This window comes from Olea europaea, chromosome 10 (genome assembly GCF_002742605.1).
Source record: "Olea europaea var. sylvestris chromosome 10, O_europaea_v1, whole genome shotgun sequence".
Classification (NCBI taxonomy): domain Eukaryota; kingdom Viridiplantae; phylum Streptophyta; class Magnoliopsida; order Lamiales; family Oleaceae; genus Olea; species Olea europaea.
Window position 1 is genome coordinate 23,741,882 of NC_036246.1, and position 22,233 is coordinate 23,764,114.

At 36.2% G+C, this 22,233-nt stretch overlaps 1 protein-coding gene across 2 annotated transcripts in view; it reads right to left on the reverse strand.

Moving 5' to 3' along the window:
- LOC111401569 (protein PAF1 homolog) overlaps nucleotides 1–13,254 on the reverse strand; it is a 28,613-nt gene extending 15,359 nt beyond the window's left edge. Inside the window, exons 1-7 of one of the 2 annotated variants that reach the window (XM_023029363.1) lie at nucleotides 13,168–13,254; nucleotides 12,004–12,926; nucleotides 9,653–9,721; nucleotides 8,030–8,137; nucleotides 7,739–7,922; nucleotides 7,579–7,655; nucleotides 7,354–7,473 (exon numbers count right to left, since the gene is read on the reverse strand). In XM_023029363.1, the coding sequence (XP_022885131.1) occupies nucleotides 7,354–7,473; nucleotides 7,579–7,655; nucleotides 7,739–7,922; nucleotides 8,030–8,137; nucleotides 9,653–9,721; nucleotides 12,004–12,917 (1,472 nt within the window). In that variant the 5' untranslated portion in view covers nucleotides 12,918–12,926; nucleotides 13,168–13,254. Of the gene's footprint in view, nucleotides 1–7,353; nucleotides 7,474–7,578; nucleotides 7,656–7,738; nucleotides 7,923–8,029; nucleotides 8,138–9,652; nucleotides 9,722–12,003; nucleotides 12,927–13,029; nucleotides 13,137–13,167 lie in introns of those variants that run through there. The other variant, XM_023029362.1, reaches the window with a different exon arrangement.
- Between the last annotated feature and the right edge of the window lie 8,979 nt (nucleotides 13,255–22,233).

The window sequence follows — 22,233 nt, forward strand, 5'->3', positions numbered from 1 at the left end:
TTTCAAAATTCGTTTCTTATTATGCTCTATCTACCGGATTTCGTGTTTTCACAACTAATCTTGACAAAAACAAAAATTCCAAGAAATATACAAGAAGCTTTGGAATCATCAATATGGAGAAATGCAGTAATGGAGGAAACGAGAGTTCTAAAGAAAAATGAAACTTGGAAAGTGGTAAACCTACCTAAAGGGAGTAGACATGTAGGATGCAAATGGGTTTTTAATGTGAAGTACAAAGCCGATGGAACAATAAAACACTATAAACCTCGTCTAGTTGCCAAAGGGTACACACAAACTTATAACATCGATTACATAGAAACATTTGCACCAATGACAAAATTAAATACAATTCGCGTTCTCTTGTCCCTAGCAGTGAATCTAGACTGGCCCCTTCAACAACTGGATATCAAAAACGCATTTTTGAATGGAGAACCGAAAGAAGAAGTCTATATGACAATACCTCTAGACTTAAAACAAAAATAATGATGAAAATCAAGTGTGTAAACTCAAAAAGTCTTTGTATGGTCTTAAGCAGTCACCAAGGGCATGGTTCGATAGATTTGCAAAGATTTTGAAAACTCAAGGATACTAGTAATGAAATCACGATAATTTTAGGAATTATTTATTTCCATAGTTAGAGTTGTAATTAATGGATTGATTGATTATTGTAATTTTTAGATTTTGTAGGCAATTTTTTCTTTCCTTTTATTTTTCCCTTCTTTGTACTATAAAAGGGACGATGTATAACTTATATTAAATAAGAAGAAATTTATAATCTTTCTCTTCATGGTATCAGAGCACAGGCTCGTCAACTAACCAGCCAAAATAATGACAGAAGCCACCGCCAATAGCAGAGGCTCTACAACCTCTGACTTCTTCAATGGAGAGTTAGAAATCGCCTCTGCCATAGGCATGGGAGAGAATTTATCATTCCAATTAACCGTGGAAAAATTAAACAGGAAGAATTTTCGAGAATGGGCTCAATCCATCAAGTTAATTGTCAATGGGAAAGGAAAATTAGGTTACCTGACTGGGGAGATAACAAAGCCGGCCTCAACCAACACGGTTCTTCTCCAAAAATGGAACTCAGAAAACTCATTGGTTACTGCTTGGCTGATAAACTCCATGAAACTCACCATCGGAAAGACGTACTTGTTTCTGCCTACTGCAAAAGATGTATGGGATGCAGTCAGAGAGACATATTCTGATTCTGAAAATTCATCCCAAATTTTCGAACTCAAAACTAAACTCTGGCAAACCAAGCAAGGCGATCGAGATGTGACAGAATATTACCTGGAGATGTCGACTTTGTGGCAAGAACTCGACTTGAGTACCGAAGAGGCATGGGATTGCGCAGGCGATAGTGCTCGATTAAAAAAAAGGCTGGAAAACGAAAGGGTCTTCGAATTCTTGGTCGGACTGAACCGCGACCTAGATGAAGTGAGGGGACGAATCCTTGGCCGAAAACCCTTCCCGTCGACGAGGGAGGTGTTCGTGGAGGTCAGGCGCGAACAGAGCCGGAGAAAAATTATGTTGGAGATGATCGGAGGTCCTTCAGGCGTGGCTGGATCGATTTCTGCGAGTGAGTCTTCAGCCCTACTGTCAAAAGGAATTGGGTCATCTACTAGGTCGTCTATTGGGCCATCTAACAGTGGGCTAAAAGGCAATGGACTGGGGCTTTTAAAATATGGCCCAGGAAATCCTAATTTTGGGTCAACAAATGGGCCTGAGAATACGGGCTTTTATTCAAAAGGAACGACAAATGGGTCAGACCCAAGGCAGCAAAAAGGACGACCTTGGTGTGAGCATTGCCGTAAACCAGGACATAACAAAGACACGTGTTGGGATTTGCATGGAAAACCCGCCAACTGGAAGCCTAGACAAAGTAATAAATACCGTGGAAATCAGGCATCAATTGACTATCAGGGAGGAAAATCCAAGGAATCAAGTGGTGCATTTAATGCCGAGTAGATGGAACAGATCTACAAAATGTTTTCTAGCCTACAATCATCAAACCAAACCAATAATCCGTCAAGTTCACTAGCGCACAAAGGTAATTTTTTGAGGGCCTTAAAATCTGCCACTCAACCAAAAACACTCTGGATCATTGACTCAAGAGCCTCGGACCACATGACAGACTCCTACCACTTATTCTCATCTTACTCCCCATGTGCCGGTAATCTCAAGGTTAAAATTGCAAATGGATCTCTGTCCACCATAGCAGGAAAAGGGACTATTCAAATCTCTAATTCTATAACCTTGGAATCTGTTCTTCATGTTCCTAATTTATCTTGCAATTTATTGTCTATAAGTCAGTTAACAAAATCCTCAAATTGTTCTGCTAAGTTTTTCCCATCTTACTGTGTTTTTCAGGACCTATCATCGGGGAAGACGATTGGCAGTGCTAAAGAAAGTGAAGGACTCTATTACTTTGACAAGGCAGATGTGGGTAAACAGTGTCAAATTAAAATTTGTGATTCTGCGTCTGTCCTTAGAAATAGCGAAATTATGTTATGGCATTTTAGAATGGGACACCCCAACTTTTAATACCTAAAACGTGTACTACCTTCTATTTTTTTGAATAAAAAGACAGTTGACCTTCAATGTGAAATTTGTGAACTTGCAAAACATCAGCGTACACCGTTTCCAAAATCCGTATACAAACCATCAAAGCCATTCTCCATGATTCATAGCGATGTATGGGGTCTCTCACGGATTCCAAATCGTACTCACTCTAAATGGTTTGTCACATTCATTGACGATCATACTCGAATTTGTTGGATTTACCTACTAAAAGATAAATCTGAAGTTCGGGGCGTGTTTATCAACTTCCACACTATGATTCAAACGCAGTTCCAAACCAAAATCCAGATCTTACACACTGATAATGGCACAGAGTACTTCAATAACATCTTAGGCGACTATCTCAGAACACATGGCATAGTTCATCAAAGTTCATGCGTTGATACTCCCCAACAAAATGGGATTGCTGAACGTAAAAATAGATATTTATTAGAAGTCGCCCGTTCCCTAATGTTCACTACAAACATGCCTAAAAAATTCTGGGGGGATGCTGTCCTTACATCCATTTACCTCATCAACCGAATGCCTAGTCGAGCCCTAAATTTGAAACTCCCATCCAAAAATTCCGAAAATATTTCCCAACTTCTCGTCCAATCTACCCTTACGAGTATTTGGATGTACTGCCTTCGTACATGTCCATCCCCATCAAAGAAACAAACTTGATCCCCGGGCAATTAAATGTGTCATAATTGGCTACTCTCCTGCACAAAAAGAATACAAATGCTATGATCCGCCCACACAACGAACATTTGTAAGTCTTGATGTCACCTTTTTCGAAAATAAACCATACTTTGAAAAAACCTCTCTTCAGGGGGAGATCTTAATAGATCGGTTCTTTGACTTCAGTCTCTCCTCTCCTGAACCTTCTCTATTTATTCCTCCATCCGATACTAATATGCCATTAACAAAGGAAAATTTGAATACAGGGGGAGACGTAGAAAAACAAAAGGATAAGGAGATATTAGTTCACTCACGACAGCCAAAATCAAAGTACATAGAGAATCTCATGACTGAAGCACCAAAAGAATCAGAACCGATGGTAGCTCCACCTCAGAAAGTATCAGAGTTATCTAATACCGATTTACCCATTGCCCTCAGAAAACAACCACGGTCATGCACTCAACACCCTATCTCAAAATTCATGTCATATACTGCTCTATCTTCAGAATTCCGTACTTTTACAGCCCGCCTTGACAATACGATTATCCCGAGGAATATTCAGGAGACATTGGAAGTTCCAAAATGGAAGGAGGCAGTTTTGGAAGAAATGCGTGCTTTGGAAAAAAATGAAACTTGAGAAGTAATGGAGTTGCCACAAGGAAAGAAACCTGTGGGATGTAAATGGGTTTTCAGCTTAAAATACACAGCAGATGGGACAATAGATCGGTATAAAGCCCGATTGATTGCAAAAGGATATACTCAAACCTATGGTATTGACTCCATAGAGACATTTGCACCAGTAGCAAAGTTGAATACAGTTCGAGTCCTTTTGTCAATAGCAGTAAATTTAGACTAGCCTCTTCAGCAACTTGATATTAAAAATGCATTCTTGAATGGGGAATTGGAGGAAGAAGTATTTATGACATTACCGCCAGGCTTTTGTAAGGAGGAGGAAAAAGGTCTAGTATGCAAGCTAAAGAAATCACTATATGGACTCAAACAATCACCAAGAGCATGGTTTGATAGATTTGCAAAAGTGTTGAAAAATCAAGGATATCGCCAAGGGCAGTCAAATCACACTATGTTCCTGCGGCAGTTTGTAGATGGTACCAAAACTATTCTGATTGTATACGTTGATGATATCATTCTGACAGGAGACAACAGAACAGAAATGGAAAGACTAAAAATAAGTCTTGTCACTGAATTTGAAGTAAAGGACTTGGGAAAAATGCGATATTTTCTGGGAATGGAAGTTGCAAGATCAAGACGAGGGATCAGTGTATCACAACGGAAATATGTTCTTGATCTTCTAACTGAAACTGGCATGCTAGGATGTAAACCAAGTGATACACCCATAGATATTGGAAGAAAAAATGGCAACGAAGGAAATCCTGTAAAAATAGACAGATATCAAAGATTGGTTGGAAAACTAATTTACCTATCACACACCAGGCCTGACCTAGCATTTGCGATTAGTTTGGTAAGTCAGCACATGCACTCTCCAAAGGAAAGTCACTTAGAAGCTGTCTATAAGATACTGAGATATCTCAAGGGCTCCTCAGGAAGGGGGGCTATTCTTCAAAAAGGATGAAAGAAAAGGAGTAGAAGTCTTCACAGACGCAAATTGAGCCGGATCAACAGATGATAGGAGATCTACTACAGGTTACTGCACATTTGTATGGGAAAATCTAGTAACTTAGAGGAGCAAGAAACAAAACGTAGTTGCCAGAAGTAGTGCCGAACCTGAATTCAGAGCAGTTGCGCAAGGAATATGTGAAGGACTATGGTTAAAAAAGCTCCTAGAAGAACTATATGTCACAATAAAGCCACCAATCAAACTTTATTGTGACAACAAAGCAGCTATCAACATCTCTCTTAATCCAATTCAACATGATCGAACAAAATACGTAGAGGTAGACAGACACTTTATAAAAGAAAAAGTTGAGGAAGAAACCATTTGCATGACCTATGTTCCTACATAAGAACAAACTGCAGATATCTTCACCAAGGGACTATCAAGACAGAAATTTGATGATTTCATTTTCAAGTTGGATATGATAAACATTTATGATCCAACTTGAGGGGGAGTGATGAAATCATGATAATTTTAGGAATTATTTATTTCCATAGTTAGAGTTGTAATTAATGGAATTATTTATTTCCATAGTTAGAGTTGTAATTAATGGATTGATTGATTATTGTAATCTTTAGATTTGGTAGGCAATTTTTTCTTTCCTTTTATTTTTCCCTTCTTTATACTATAAAAGGGACGATGTATAGCTCATATTAAATAAGAAGAAATTTATAATCTTTCTCTTCAACTAGCAATGGCGATCTGATCACACCATGTTCTTTCAACAATTTAGAGATGTGACAAAAATAATCCTAATTGTATATGCTGATGATATAATCCTAACCAGGGGCAACATGGCTGAAATGGGAAGATTGAATGAGTGTTTAGCTACTGAATTTGAAGTAAAAGACTTAGGACAAACACGATATTTTTTAGGAATAGAGATTGCAAGATCAAAGAAGGGTATTAGTGTCTCCCAACGAAAATACATTCTTGATCTTTTGAGTGAAAGTGGTGTGTTAGGATACAAACCAAGCAACACACCTATTAAGGAAGGAAAAAATGACCAAGGATACAGGGAACTCAGTGGAAACAAATAGATATCAAAGACTAGTTGGTAAGTTAATCTACCTCTCACACACCAGACCTGACATTGCGTTTGCAGTAAGCATAGTTAGTCAACATATGCACTCTCCCAAAGCAATATACAAAATCCTCAAATATTTGAAAGGCGCCTCAAGGAAAGAACTGCTCTTCAAAAAAATAAAAGGAAAGGAATTGAAGTACTCATTGATGTAGATTAGGCTGGATCAATTGATGATAGAAGATTTACCACTGGATATTACACATTTTTATGGGAAAATTTGGTAACTTAGAGAAGCAAAAAACCAAATCTTATGGCTAGAAGCAGTGCTAAAGCTGAATTTAGAGTTGTTGCACAAGGAATATGTGAAGGTTTATTGTTAAAAAAACTTTTTGAAGAACTGAAAGTTGAAATAGAATTTCCAATCAAATTTTATAGTGATAACAAAGCAGTTATCAACTTTCTCTCAACCTAGTATAACATGACAGAACTAACATGTAGAAATTGACAGAAATTTTATCAAAGAAAATGTGGAAGATGGGATTATCTGCACGACGTGTGTCCCTACAAAAGAACAAACCGCAGATATTTTTACCAAATGATTATCTCGAGACACCTTTGATGATCTCAATTGCAAGTTGAACATGATCAACATCTACAGTTCAACTTGAGGGGAAGTGTAGAAAATCTAGAATGAAAATTGTATTAATTATATATTGTATTTTTAGAGTTATTTGGTAGGGTGATTTATTTCCATAATTCGTAGATCGTGTTTTCCTTTTCTTTTCTTCTAGTGTAATATAAATTGGATGTAATGAAGTTGTAAATTGGAAAATATAAAGAGAAATAAAAAATATTTTCTCTGTCTATGACAATTTTCAACACAATTTTCCACCATAATGCTTGATCTCTAGTAGTATCGAGGAAATGAAAAGATTATGAGACTCGAAACAATATTTTGCAAGATTTGAATAATTTGCTGTTAATTTTATGCCAATAATGGAAAACAACACAAAATTCTCTGACAATGCCCATTCATATCATCTCATTTAATCAAATAACATGTAATTCTCTAACACTGCCCATCCATATCATCTCATTTAATCAGCTTGAAGCACAATTAAATAATATGTTCTTTTACTCTTTCTCTAAAGTCTTAACATCCTCAAATCTTAGGAAGTTAGGCAAGGAACCACATGCATGCTCAATGAAAAAGAAAAGATTATAGAGGATGGATTGTAAATGAAATGAAGTTCCTCATCAGAAACAGCCAAAAATGTTCAAAAACGAAAGAAAATATTGTATAAAACAAAATTAAAGTATTGCACAAGGTGAACTAAAATCATAATCACTTCATTCCCCCACCCCCACCAGATAAGCACCATGCATTTTTACCTTCAAATAAATTCACATGCATAGGTGCTTACTAATAAATCACAGATAAAGACTGTACCGCTCAAAATAAGGGATAAGTGGTAATATCCTTCTAGGGTAAAGTTGGTGGTTGACTGCATGAACAGGCTTTGACTTGCTTGTCTTGAATGAAGCCTCAATGTTCTGAATTTGCCCTTCCCTAAGGAAAGCGAAAAATAATATTATCCTGATCTCAACAAAAATGCAAACAATATCCATATAGAAGTTTTCGATACCAAACAAGAAATATAAACATAAAACTGACCTGTTGTTAAAATTCTCCAAAATGTTCAGACCTCCTCTCGATTCACGCAATTCCTTTGCTTGTTTTTCAGTTAGAGACTGCATTTAACATAAAAATCATGTGGCTAAGCATTGGACCGATTGTCGTAATGGTTAATTATTAGAAAATAACTAAACAATACCTGTTTTGTTGACTCCATACTGAGAGGAGATATGTACTGGGTTTTCACTAGCCAAGATACGCCTTTATCAGTGGGCCTTGCTTTCCTTTTTATGCCGACTTTCTCAACTGGGGTTATCGGATCATCATCATGCAATAACTCCTCATCCTCTGGATCCATGGGTAACTTCACCCCCTTAGGAGGACTAGTAAAATAAGCATAAAAAAGGAATTTAGTACAGTGTTGCAGTTGAAAGTACTATCATAAATTTTTAGGGTGAGAATAGCAGCACAATGGAATGAAGAAACTTACTTGTATACACTCAGATCAAGAAGGTCGAGTGGTATCCCAAGGTCCGGTTCGACATATAGCTGAGGCTTGTGATTCTTCTCCAACGACGTAATCGTGTATTTGGTGTATCTGCAGGATTAATTTATGAGCTCTACCACCGTAGTTTGGAAGGAAAAGTACAGGTTGAGTGATTTTGCTTTTCCTGTTTACTGATGAAATTTTTCCGGCCAGGTGGTTGTTAGTGTTTTGGCAATGATTTGATTATCTATTTGATGCATCTCCAGGCTTAAATTATGATCTCTAAAATAAAAGTAAAGGCGGGAAATAGAGCTCCAGCAGTATGCCTGTTGATTGTTATTTGGGGACAGTCAGAACAAAAATGCCTCTCTTACTTCAACTACTATTCATGAACAAATCTACAACACCAAAAGTCAGAACTAAAAAAATTATCATGGCAATATCAAAAAGATATGTCAACCGGAGGAGCAAAACTAGGAATTCAGATTACAAGAGGACAAGAATAAACTGTTCTGCTACAGTTTAATGAGCTGACAGCGTTGAACAGAAAACATAAGGGCCAGTTTTGACAATCAATATAAAGACTCCTTCATTTTTTTACCAGTTAGGTCAATAACAAAAATGCAATTTGTTAATCAGCAGCCATGATGAGCTGAAGGATAGATGTTTAAGCAACACAGAAAAATGTTTCAAGCACAAAGAGAAGCTGCTTATAAAAATTTAAAATAAGAACGCATTCTGCACATATCTGCAATTGAGAAAAAACATGGTCCCTCAATCAACTTTGAATAGGTAAGACAGAAAACAAACATATTTACAGATATCATAGCAGCATTGATGATGAAGTGGTAAAATGATGACAATTAACGGAAGCAGTTTGGCACATACTATCAGAATTTAGGACTGTTAGCTGATATATCTGAAACCTAAGGAAGTGAGGGGCCTGTTCATTAGGAGGAAGTATTAATCATTAGATTCATTGCCATGCATAGGTTATACAAAGGCTTACTGTAACCTATTTGTTTCATGTCATAATTTAGAATTGTTTTTAAGTAGGTTCCAATTCTTAGAAGTCCTGTTGTCAAAATGTAAAAATAACAAATCCATGAATATATTATTTAAAAGACTGAATAAATTACAAATGTAAATATGACAAACTACACTACATACTATGTAAACTTGGACAATTCCACAAGTTAATCATATGTATTCTGGTAATTAATCCAAAGTTTGGGAACAGAACTGATAAACCAATCACACGTCAAACTAAAATAAACCAGTTCCACCAAATAAATGGGCATAAAACCCTGATTGTTGAATAAATTCTGCTTTAAAGAGTTCTTTCTATGGTTATAAAAAATTATAGCACTTTGTTTGTGGTTCAGCTAACACGGGGAGCATCATCACAAAAAAAACCACAAAATGTGTTGTTTATTCTCAGAAAGGAAGACTTCAACTGATAGCGAGTACTAGCAGCACAAGTGTTGGTAAAGCAGAGGTGTAGACACACAATAGCATGACATTGACAGCTAGGGAAATCGCACAGCAAGCATTAAATCAGCAACAACAATACTCTCTACCGAGTGTCTTATAAAAATTAAAGGATAAAGAAGTAAGGTTTCATACTGATCTGGGTCATTTTTAAAATTCAAAAGCTTCATCTTTGCAGACGGATCTGGTAGATCATTCCGGAACCTACAAAGAGTACAAATTACTGGTGAATATTATATTTAAAGAAATTGAAAATATAAAGAAAAGCAAAAATCAAATGCAGTCTGCTGAAAATCTCTTGATCAGACAATTATATTGACACCAGAAATGAGTCCTAAAACTACTTTATTGAGGAGAAATTATCAAATTAACCACAAATGCAATGACAGTTCTAGTGAGTCTTTACATGGTTATTCAGGCCATCATTATTTTAGAAAGAACTAAGGCATGGATTCATAATACCTTGTTGCTGAGAGAGAGAGAGCTAGATTAAGTGTAAAATGTCCAAATCAAACAGTCAAAACAGAGAGTGGCACGTGGATGAACTCATTACAAAGTCCATGAAAACCTTAAGTGAAGTTGCATAGTTAGTACTTAGTAACAACAAACAAGAAGAAATCATTAATTTAGAGGGTACCATGCAACCTCCTTGAAAATTAAAAAAAGAATGATGAATACATGAAGTGTAAATTCTCCAAATCTAATAGTTAAAACAAGATGTTCCATATGAAAGTCCACCGCAACAATAGGTCAGGTGCATGGTTCTTTGCAAGGGGGTATCATTAATTCAGAGAGACCCAAACAAAAATGCATACAACCTCTGTGAAAACCAATAAGACAAATAAATAAAAAATAAAGTTTAAATTTCCAAATCAAATAATTAAAACACATAATTATACATTCTCAATCTCACAGCAATATCAAGAAAAGAAAGAAATCCCATGCAGACCTGCAATATCTACAAGAAATTATTTACATCATCATATGCATGTACCACTCTTCTCTACCCGACATAACACAAGAAATCTGATGTCTGCAATTTCTGTTTCCGTGACACCTTAGGACTTGTTTGCTTATCAAAGGAAGACTTCCGATGTGAAACCTAGGATCTTAGGTACTTTATCTACCAATCCCATGTTTGTTCAACCTAGATCTGACCAAACTTATAGTATTTATACAAAAAATGTTATTCTTATCGATGAGGAACACAAATTGACCGCTTAAAGACTTTAATGTTGGAATGGTGACTTGAGTAAATACACTGTGATGCCAAACGTTAGAGAAGGGAATTCACGAGAACAGGGGAAGGAGTGGTTACCAAATGGCAGTATTAGGTGGCTGTCGGCGGTGGCAGTTTATAAGGTAGAATGATAAAAAGGTCAAAAAGGTAGGAGGGTGAGAAGTGATGACAGCAGTGCATGAAGGGTTTTAATTTGAAGCAAGGGATGCGCAATGCATGAGATAGAAGAAATATAATGAGAAGGATAATAAGGGATTGTCATAAAATGTAACGGACAGAATAATCTTTCTTCCTTAAAAGCAACTTATCTCTATAACTGGATATTGAATGAATGATAAAGACATAAAACTAATTGAAAAAGTCACTAGAAAAAAGGGCAACCAAATGAGAGCTTCCTGAATTCCCAATCCCTTTTTGTAGCTTAGACCCGCACCTAAACTTAAACTCAGATTCAGTCTCCAGTAGGACTAAACGCAATATGAAACACTTGGGATTCAACGTGGAAAGACAGAAGCAGCATGCTCTAGTCATCCAACACGACACATATATGGAAAAATATCCAGGTCTTCTACCATTCCAATGCGTAAGATTCCCGAGTTGAGAGACTTCTTAAACCACCAACCACCCAACATTCCCGCATTAGGTTTTATCAATTTGACATATTGTATCCACTAATATTCAGGAAGTTGCAATAGTAACATTAGTCCAATATTTTTCACTATTGTTAATGAAGGTAATAGAATATATTTTCAAAAAATAGAATAGAGAAGATCACCAAGATTTCGTGAGCCAGAAATATCAGTAAAATGATACGCCACCCAATTCACATTCAATTGAAACATGAAAAGCACAAATTTACCTAAATCAAATGCAAATGTAAAGCAAAATAATTGTAACTGTAGGTTAGCATATGCAACCTTATAATTTTGACATCTTGAATACACACAACACACTAGATAAACACCAATACAACAGGAAACAACCGAACTCACACACAACAATGTGTGTGCGTGCTTGTATCCTAGATTCGTGAAATCAATTTAAATGTGGCAATTACTAAAAAGAATAGCCCAGGATACAATTAAATGCCTTACATCGCATTAAATCACGCAACAATAAAATAATATCAAAGAATTCACAATAATAGCTCCTGGATTTTACTAAACAACCATATTTTGCAAATCAAGAGGCAAAATTAAAGTAAAATTAACAGTAAAATCCAATTTGACAGCTCAAATGCACTCACTTCATTTTGCAGATAAAAGTTGTTGGCTTCTTCAATCGGTTTTCAATTCTGTCACCGCTTAGTAATGGAGTACTCCTCCTGTCCCCCATATGCGACCCGCTAATGGACCCGTGGCCCTTCACCCCAGTGGCCATCATTTGGGTCTTCTGCAGCACTTTATATTGAGACTCCTTCAAATGCTGCCTGTGTTTCTCCTCTTGCCTTAGTCTTTCATACTCCCTCCTTTTCAACCTTTTCTCCTCTTCTGTCTCAACCCTACGTGGTTGCCCGTGCCTACCTGATCTTTGAACTGGGCCAAAAGGCGGCAAGGTGGGCTTTTGTTGTTGGTTTGATGGAGCTTCTAGATTTTTATACCCTGATTTCTCACCAGCATGTCTGTTCTCTGTGCTGAATCTGGCAGGAAGTACAGAAGAAGGGGGTGCGGGAGGAGACAAGGGCTGCGGTGGTGGCGGAGGTGGTGGTGGAGATGGAGGAGGAGGAGGTGATGGTTGTAGAGGCTGCAAAGATTGAGGCTGATTGAATTGGGAATACTGAGAAGGTGGGTAATAGGCTGGATGAGCTGGAACCGGTGGTGGGTATGAAGAAGACTCTGATGGCAGCGCTGGTGGCTGATACGGAAACTGCTGCTGTTGAGGCGGTGGCGGGGGTTGGTTTCCTGGTGGATGGTTAAAATGCTGTTGGGATGATGGTCCGTAGCATGCATTTTGATAATTTGAGCTCGGATTCATCTGTGAATAGTTATGATTGTATGCCGAACCCTCTTTGCCGCTATAAGTGCCCCAGTTCTGAGGATTTGGATTGCCCTGCGTTTGCGGCGGTGCCGGAGGCTGAAGAAGACTTCGACTCGGCGGCGCTGGCAGTGGAGGACGGAAACTTGACTGTGGCCGCGGATGGTATGGCCTGTAAGAAGCCATTGCAGATATCTGCGTACAAGGTATAAATTTTACTTACCTATAAATTATACTTCAAAACCTAACGAGAGAGAATTTAAACTCCCAAAACACAAAATTAATTTACAGTTAACACCTGAAGCGATAGAAAATCGATATGTGAATTCAACGAATTCCGATAATTGAAATGCAGAGTTCAGGTTTAAAAAATTTTAATTTTGAAATAAATCTAAGCATAAATTGAAATGAAATTGCATTTGTACTGCGCATGCACCTGCGCAGCTTTTTAAACTTGAGAAGAAGTTGGTAGTGAATAGCGATGTGCAAGGAAACACAGGATTATTCCTTGACCATGATTTTTGGCCAAAATATTAGAGTCAAACTAGTCTCTGCCTGGTGAAGGATAAAAGAAAGACTCTGGGCTAAGTCGGGGATGTGAAAAATACCTGTCAAATTCGATATTTTTGGACCTATCTTGAATGGGACGGAAATTACTCATTTAATCGGATAATCAGGTCGAGTATGAGATGAAAAGTTCTGTCTCGAGATGGTACGGGGCAGATACTGGTAACTGGGGCCGATCCCACTTATTATTATTATTTTTTTAGAAAAATTTCACGAAATTTCATTAATTCTAATAGAAAATGATAACTAAGATTTTCTAAAGAATATGATAAACAATAAAAGCCTTAGTTTATCAAATATATTTGAATAATTTAACTTTTAAACATAAATTAATTAATTAAAAATTTAGGCTTTGTTTGTCTACCATTTTTCGACATTCTACCACATTATTTTTTCTACAATACTTATTTTCAATTATACATTCTTTATTAAAATAATATTACATGTAAATAAAAAAAAAATTCTTATTTTTTAACCACACATATCAATATCAATTACTATTCCATAATACATTACTTACAAATAATGGGGTACAAACAAGTACTTAATAACTATATTATTATTTCACTTGAATGAACGTGGACATTAAAATGAATTATCAAAAACTATTTAAAAAATTAAACGGGTACGTAAGTGCCCCATCCCTCCCCGCCTTGCTTTAAACGGGTAAGGGGGTGAGTACGAGGTTGGAAAATGCCCGATGGGGCAGGGAATCCCATCCCGCCCTGTTACTATCCCGAAACTAAGCCATGTCTTTAGTCGTCCATTTTTGGCTCGTGTTTATAAATACTTGTCAAATGTATTTTTACATTCTTAGAGCGAGGATGAATTGAGTTAACTTCATTTGAAATGGATGTGTCGAGCACATAAATAACCCGTATCAAGTTACAATTCAACAATCGATGATTAATAGGAGAGCTACCGATTGAAGAGAAAAAAAATCGAGAATATGATAGGAGTTTCATTATCTATCTTGTTTAGATGTGAATTAACCTTTATTTGGGAAAATATTTTTAGTAATTGAGAAGTTATTTTTATTATGCAGTTAAAGTCCAATTTTTATTTCAACCACAATTCGAAATTACTTATAATTATTATTTTCATATTTCAGGATCTTCACCACTATTCCTTCTAAAAAGTTATTAATAATCTTTCTGAAGATATGCTTAAAGATCCTTTTAAATTCAATATTTGAATAGGTAAATTCTTCCTATGCCTTATCACAATTGAAAGTGTTGCTTGAGCTCCTTTTACGTAGTTGATAGTTTAGTGAATTTTTGTTTGATACGTTTTTAAAAAGTTTAAAAGTGACTTTTGAGATCGTGAAGTTATTTTTGAGCCTATTGGGATCATTTTCTAAAAATGCTATATTGATTACAAGCGTTTCAAGGAGGAGTTAGCTAATGTGGTTTCTTTAAAAGCTCCCATACAAGATACAAAAGTAGAAGCTATTCCAAATAAAATATGAAGTCCTTAGGAAATAAGAGAGAAGAAAAATAAATGTTGAAATTTGCTTCGAGCTCAAAAGCTAAATAAAAAAATGTGTTTCATGCTTGGCTAGATTGTTCATTGAGAATAATTTTAAAGTACTTAATCCTCATTTTGGTTTGGATAAAAACTAGACTTTTAGTAGATTTTATTAAGTGGATGTTCGGGCATGCTAAGTATTATTTTTTGGATCATTGAAGCACTGTTCACCAATTTAATATTTGAAAATCATTTGGCAAAACATCGGTACAAATTCAATTCATTCTCACCGACTTTCCACTTTTACCCTTCACATCTCACGCCCAAACACACCACACTCTCACAGAGCAATTCTACTCCCTCATCGGCCGTGAGTGTAACACCCCGAACTTTCGGAACCTGAAACGTTATAAAATAAATTCAATATTTCTTTGGTTTGACCCCTTTGATGTTAACCCCAACAAAAAAAAAATGTAAATGAGAAAAATTTTGGAGTTCGAAATATATGAAAAATAATGAGAGACATTTGTCCATGTGACACTTATGGTAAGATTTGATTTTTGGAAAACATTTGGGAAAAATTAAGTAATTACAAGCTTCGCAACAGTGGAAAGAAAAATATGTTTGGTCTAATAAACGATGACTAAAAATTTTAAAATTTCAATAGAGACTAAAACTTTCATATTTGTACAACATATAAAAATTCGGGGTCTCAACGCTAATGTTCGAAGCATGAAAATATTGTTCGGCTATATTGGACATAAAATTCGGATCTGACCTAACACAGTTTACTACAACGGGCATAACTTTTTCTCTAGACAATATTTTTGGATAATTCCAATGGCCACTATTAGAAGACTCATAAATCTTTCAAATCCCACTAATTTCACTCTAAAACATATACTGTAGCCCAAGTATGCTACTTTGAGTAGAAGGACAGAATCTGAAATTTCATTACAGCAATACTTAAACTTCATGTATAGTCAAATACAACAATTTTTAATTATAATCGACATAAAATGCATATAAAAATAGATGAAATAGACATCTAAACATTTTTAAAAGTGCCATCTAAGTATTCAAAACACATTTACACAAACTGGAAATTTTACTAGAAAGTTGACAGCTTTTTAAATCATCGAGCACTTGTCACTCTGCCAAACCACTACCATGCCTCGATTCAACATGTAAAATTTTAATAGGGATGAGTATCACGAATAATACTCAGTACGAAAGCACTGAAATATATTCATAAATGCAAACTTTGGTCATTGGTATCACCATCAATACCTTTCTCTTATTTGAAACACCAAACGGTGCTTCCTTCATGAGTAACATATCAACACATACAAAATTTGGTCATTAGTGTCACCTTCAATCGTTTACTTCATGAATAACACGATAACAGGTTTGATGCAAAATGAAAACAAATAATTCTTACATCATTTACAAAAGTGTTGCAAACACCCATACCTTAATATTTGGAGTTTGATCCTTTCGTGTCCAAAAAATAAAATGCAACGTACTTTTAGCGTCCTCTCCAAAGAATTTTCAGATTTAAAGGTTCCTTAATCTATGGAAAAGAGCAAAATAAAGTGGGAGAGAAAACGTGACTAAAGTTGTTTAAATTTGAGTTATCGAATTTAACTTATGGCCTTTAAAATGAAAAGGGACGGTTATTATTTTCTAATTCCAAATGAAGTGGTAGTGGGAAAATGATTTTAAAATGGAAGTTACAAATGGGCGTGGTTAAAAATTTGAAATGTAATTCTTTAAATGCAAAGGATGAACAGGGACGGTTTTGGCATTGGGAAAAGTGGAAGTTATTAAATTGGTAAGTTGGAATTTTTACAAATGAGGGTTCGTACGTGCAACATAACTTCCAAATTTATTAAAAAAAAACAGTTTAATATTCATACATATATATTTTGGTAGTTAACAAATAAAATGGAAGTTAATATAGAAAGTGGGGTAGTTAAATAAACTAAGTGGATGGAAAAACTGCAAGAAGAAATCAAGATAATGGAATTGACCTTGAGTATAATAAGCGTATCTAATTCTTAAAATTTAAGGTAGCAATTAATATAAAATGTGTCGTTAAAAATAATGTAACAACATAAAATTTTGTCGTCTAAATGAGATTTCGACACTTTACAAAATTTTTAAAAACAAGTACGCGAAACTTTACTATCGTGATCAAAGCTTTAATTTAAACTCTTTAGGAGGTGTCGTAGTAACGAAATAATATCACCCAATTATATTTGAGTTCTAAGAAAATTTTGTTTTGAAACGAAAACAAAACTTTTTTTTTCATTCGCTACAACTCCCCCACTTAAAATAATTTCGTCATCTAAATTTAACTTACTGTTTAAGAAGATTTGGATACTTGGCCAAAACGTCTTCTCCTCTTTCTCGAGTAGCCTCATCCTCACCATGTTTACTCTACTTGACTTTGACTATTGGAACCTTTCAATTCCTCAAAACATGATATTTTCTCTCTAGAATCACTATAGGAGCTTCTTTGTACGTTATGTCACTCTGGACATCTAGTGTTCGAGCATTCACTACATGACTAGGATTCGAGATATACTTTCTTAACATAGAAACGTGAAATACGTTGTGCACTCTGATAGTTCAGGTTGCAATGCTAAACGATATGCCACACTCCCAATCTTTTTAAGAATCTCAAGTGGACCGATAAATCCAAGACTTAGTTTCACTTTCTTTCCATATCGTAGTATTCCCTTCATCGGCGCCACTTTGAGAAATACTTTTTCTCTCAAACCTCGAAAGTCAATTCTTTTCTCCTTTTGTCAACATAGCTCTTTTGACAATCTTGGGCAGTCTTAATTCTTGATCTAATTTTATAGATAGCCTCCACAGTCTTCTCGACTAGTTCTGAACTCAAAATTCTCCTTTCACCAACTTCATCCCAATATAATGGCGAATGACAACGTCTACCACACAAAGTTTCCTACGGTGCCATGCCAATAGTGGCTTGAAAGCTATTGTTGTATGCGAATTCAACTAACGGCAAATGATTTTCCCATTTAACACCCAAATCTAGGACACAACTCTCAACATATCTTCAAGAACTTGGATAATTCGTTCAGATTGTCCATCAGTTTGAGGATGATATACAGTACTAAATGTTAACTTGGTACCCATAGCTTTTTGAAGACTTATCCAAAACTTTAAAGTAAACCTCGGGTCTCTATCTGATACGATAGAAACTGAAACACCATGAAGCCCCATAATCTCTCTCATATAAATTTGTGCAAGTTGTTCTAAGTTATAAGTTGACTGAATTGGCAAGAAATGAGCAAATTTTGTAAGTCGATCCACGATCACCCAGATCGCATCATGACCTCTCATTGATCTTGGAAAACCAACGACAAAATCCATTGCAATCTTTTCCCATTTTCATCCGTGTATGTCCTTGGGGTTCAATGGCCCCAACGGCCTCTGATGTTCAGCCTTCACCTGTTGACAAACCATGCATTTGGACATAAATAGGACTATCTTTCCCTTCATATTTTCCCACCAAATTGTGTCACGAAAATCTCGATACATTTTAGTTCTGCTTGGATGTGCAACATAAGGAGAAGAGTGAGCTTTCGTCATAATCTCATTCTTCAACACTTCATCCTTTGGCACGCACAATCGACCTTTAAACATCAAGATTTCATCTTTGACTATTTCAAATCCTTTTCTCCTCTCGGTTCCCACATCAGCCCTGATCTTTTCCAAAAATGATCATCTTTCTGAGTAGATACTATTTTGTCCCCGAGTGTCAATTTCACAATAAAACTTGCTAACATCGTCGATGTCTTTACTGGTGACGATAATACTGCAATTCTCAAGTTCTCAAAATCTCTGATAAAATGATCATATCTTGTACACAGTGCTGACAACTGTCCCATGTTTTTTACTCGGCGCATCGGCGACTGCATCAGCCTTACTCAGATGGTACAAATGGTACAGTCGCAATCCTTTACTAATTCTAACCATCGTCGCTGTCTCATATTCAACCCCTTCTGGATGAAGAAGTATTTGAGACTCTTATGATCAGTGTAGATCTTACATTTGCTTCCATATAGGTAGTGATGCAAAATTTTCAAAGGGTGCACTATCGCTACTAGTTTGAGATCATGTGTGGTGTAATTCTATTCATATTGCTTCAATTGCCTTGAAGCATAAGCTATCACTTTTCCATTTTGCATCAAAACACATCACAAACCAAGTTTGGATGCATCACTGTAAATCACAAAACCTTTCGAACTATCAAGAATAGTCAAATTGGCGTGGATACGAGCCTGTTCTTTAACTCTTGAAAATTTTGTTCGCATTTCTTCGACCATACGGATTTGTACCCTTCCGAGTCAACTGTGTCATAGGGCCCACAATCTCGGATAATCCTTCTATAAATCGTTGATAATAGCAAGCTAAACCTAGAAAACTCGGTACTTATCCAACATTTGTAGGTTTTGGCTAATTTGTCACAGCCTCCACTTTGGATTGATCTACTTCAATTCCTCGTGCTGAAACAGTATGGCCTAGAAGCCCCACTCGGTCCAGCCAAAATTCACATTTCATAAATTTTGCGTATAATTTCTCCCCACTCAGTGTTTTCAAAACTATCCTCATATGTTTTTTGTGTTGCTGTGAATCTCTTTAGTATATCAGTATGTTGTCAATAAATATGATGACAAACATATCAAAATACTAATGGAACACTCTATTTATCAAGTCCATAAATACCGTAGGGGCATTCGTCAAACTAAAGGGCATCACCGTAAATTCATAATACCTATATCAAGCCCTAAGTGCCGTCTTTGGTATGTCATCCGACCTAATCTTAAGTTGATGGTAGCTCGACCTTAAATCAATTTTCGAAAACATGGAGCGCCATTCAACTAATCAAATAGATCCTCAATCCCAGGAAGGGGATACTTATTCTTAATCATTAACTTATTCAGTTTACGGTAGTCAATACACAACCTCATAGTACCATCTTTCTTCTTTACAAATAATACCAAAGCTCCCCATGGAGATATACTCGATCTAATGAACTCTTTGTCTGGGAGTCCTTCTAACTGCATTTTCAACTCTTGTAATTCCTTTGGTGTCATTTGGTATGGAGCTTTGGACAGAGGAATAGCTCCTGGTACTAGATTTATCGTAAATTCCACTTGTCTATCGGGCGGAGTACCCGGTAGATCATCTGGAAACACATCGACATATTTTCGTATAATTGGTACATCATCTAATATTTTCTCTTAAGATGAGGTACTAGTAAGACCGACAAGATACCCCTGACAATCATGCTTCATCAACATATTCTTTGCTTTTAAAGTTGAGATGACATGAGGAAGTGCCTTAATCTTTGACCAGAGAAATTTGAACTCCTCTTCCTCCAGGCCTTCCAAAAATTACTTATTTCTCAAAACATACTATCGTGGCTCGATTTTTACCTAACCAATTCATGCCTAAAATAATATCAAAATCTTTTGTCTCTATAGCATACAGGTCGACCACTAAAGTCAGTCCATCAAAATTTATTTGTACCTCCTTTGTTATTCTATCTGTGTTAATAGTTCTTCTTGATAGCATGCTAACCTCTGGTACACTATCATTCTTCTGACATGAAGCATTAATCTTAGCTAGACATGCATTAGATATGAACGAATGTCTCGTATTGGAATCAATAAAGACATAAACAGAAATATTAGAGATAGATAAAATACCTGCGATTATGTTCGAATTTTGGACAGCCTCATCATGAGTCAAAGCAAACACCCTTGCTTTTCCTTTCTTCTCTTTCTCGGGTTTCTTAATCAATGGACACAAAGAAGCTATGTGGTCAGGTTGGTTACACTTATAAAAAATATTCCTTTCATACAGACAGTCTCCTTTGTGAAACTTTTTAACTTAGGACATTAGGGTAATTGATTGCTTGATTGGCCCACACGTATATGCTTTTTAAACTGTCTAGTGTTCTTATTCTTATCCTGCCACTTCCTTTTTTCGAAGTAATTACGTTGTCCCTAATTTACCAACTTTGCTTCTAAGTAGTTTACTATTTGAACTTTCTTTACACTGCCTGAAAAGTAGTGAGATCGTGTGAACTCACAATTTGTCCGATCTCTCAGTTTAGGCCCCTCTCGTAACGTTTTGCCTTCATGAACTCAGTACTTAGAAGATGTGGGGCATATCGGGACAATTTCTCGAATTCGTTCTCATACTTAGAAAGTTCCATATTCCTCTGTACCAGTCTTAAGAATTGTCTCCTTGTAGTCTCATAGAGCTTGTGGGAAAAACTTTTTTGTTATCTCTATCTTGAACTGATCCCAAGTTAAATTACGTTGTTCCTTCTCCGTTTGAGTACGCGACGAGGATTCCCACCAATGTCTTGCTCTTCCGACTAGCATGAACACAGCACATAATTCTTTTTGATTTTCTGGACAAGAGATGTGCCGAAAGGTCTTCTCAATGGCACGCAACCACTCCTTAGCTGCTAGAGGGTCCTTCTCGCCATCAAAGGTACAGGTCAATATGATACAGGAGGATCCGAGTCAAGTAATGCTAATTTGTCAGATAGCACGATGATGGCGCTGAGATATCATGAGATGGCGGATTGGCGCAAAGATGGAAAGTGAATCGCAATTATTTCCTTAAGTGGGGAAATTTGACGCGTCTTTGGTAATTTGGCCATAACTTTGGCTACGGTTATCGAAATCGCTATTATGACCCCAATCCGGAAAGCTCTCTTTGGCGTGCACATCGTGGCCACCTAGTTATGCTCAATGGTCGTCAATTTTGAGCCCAAAATCAGTTGTTTTTCTTTCCAAAATTCAATTTTAAGTTATTTTTTGCTATTTATGGTAATATTTCGTTTCCCATTTTTCATATGTTAGAAAACTCGAATCGAGCCAAATTTTTGGCAACCTACTTCTTTTACTTAATATTTTATTTTGGTATAATTTCGAAATTTTGCCATTTTTGGTAATTTTCCTATAATTTCGTATTTCGTAGTTATTTAAACCGGCTTGTGGGTTAATTTTGGGCATTCTGCATTATTAATAATATTGAATTGATTTTAGAGTATTTCTCTAATTTTTGGGCGTTTTCTATCATTCCTTTCTTGCGAATCATCTACCAAAATAAGCCAATAGGATAATCACTATCCTACCCGACGTCACAATATCTACGAAAATGTTCTACCGTCGAAATAGATGGTATATGTGGATATGCTAGTGGCACTAGCGATGCTGGTGGAGCTGGAGGTGTAACCTGAGCAGCCAAAGCTTGTTTCAGCTCATCAATCTCTCGCCTCAGCTCCCTAATTGTCTTAGCTTACGCCATATTCCTAAATACCATAATAAATGTAATCTCATTCAGGGAAGTCGACAATGTTAGCACAGTAGGGAAAAGATTTATTCAATATCTTATATTATTATCTGAATAG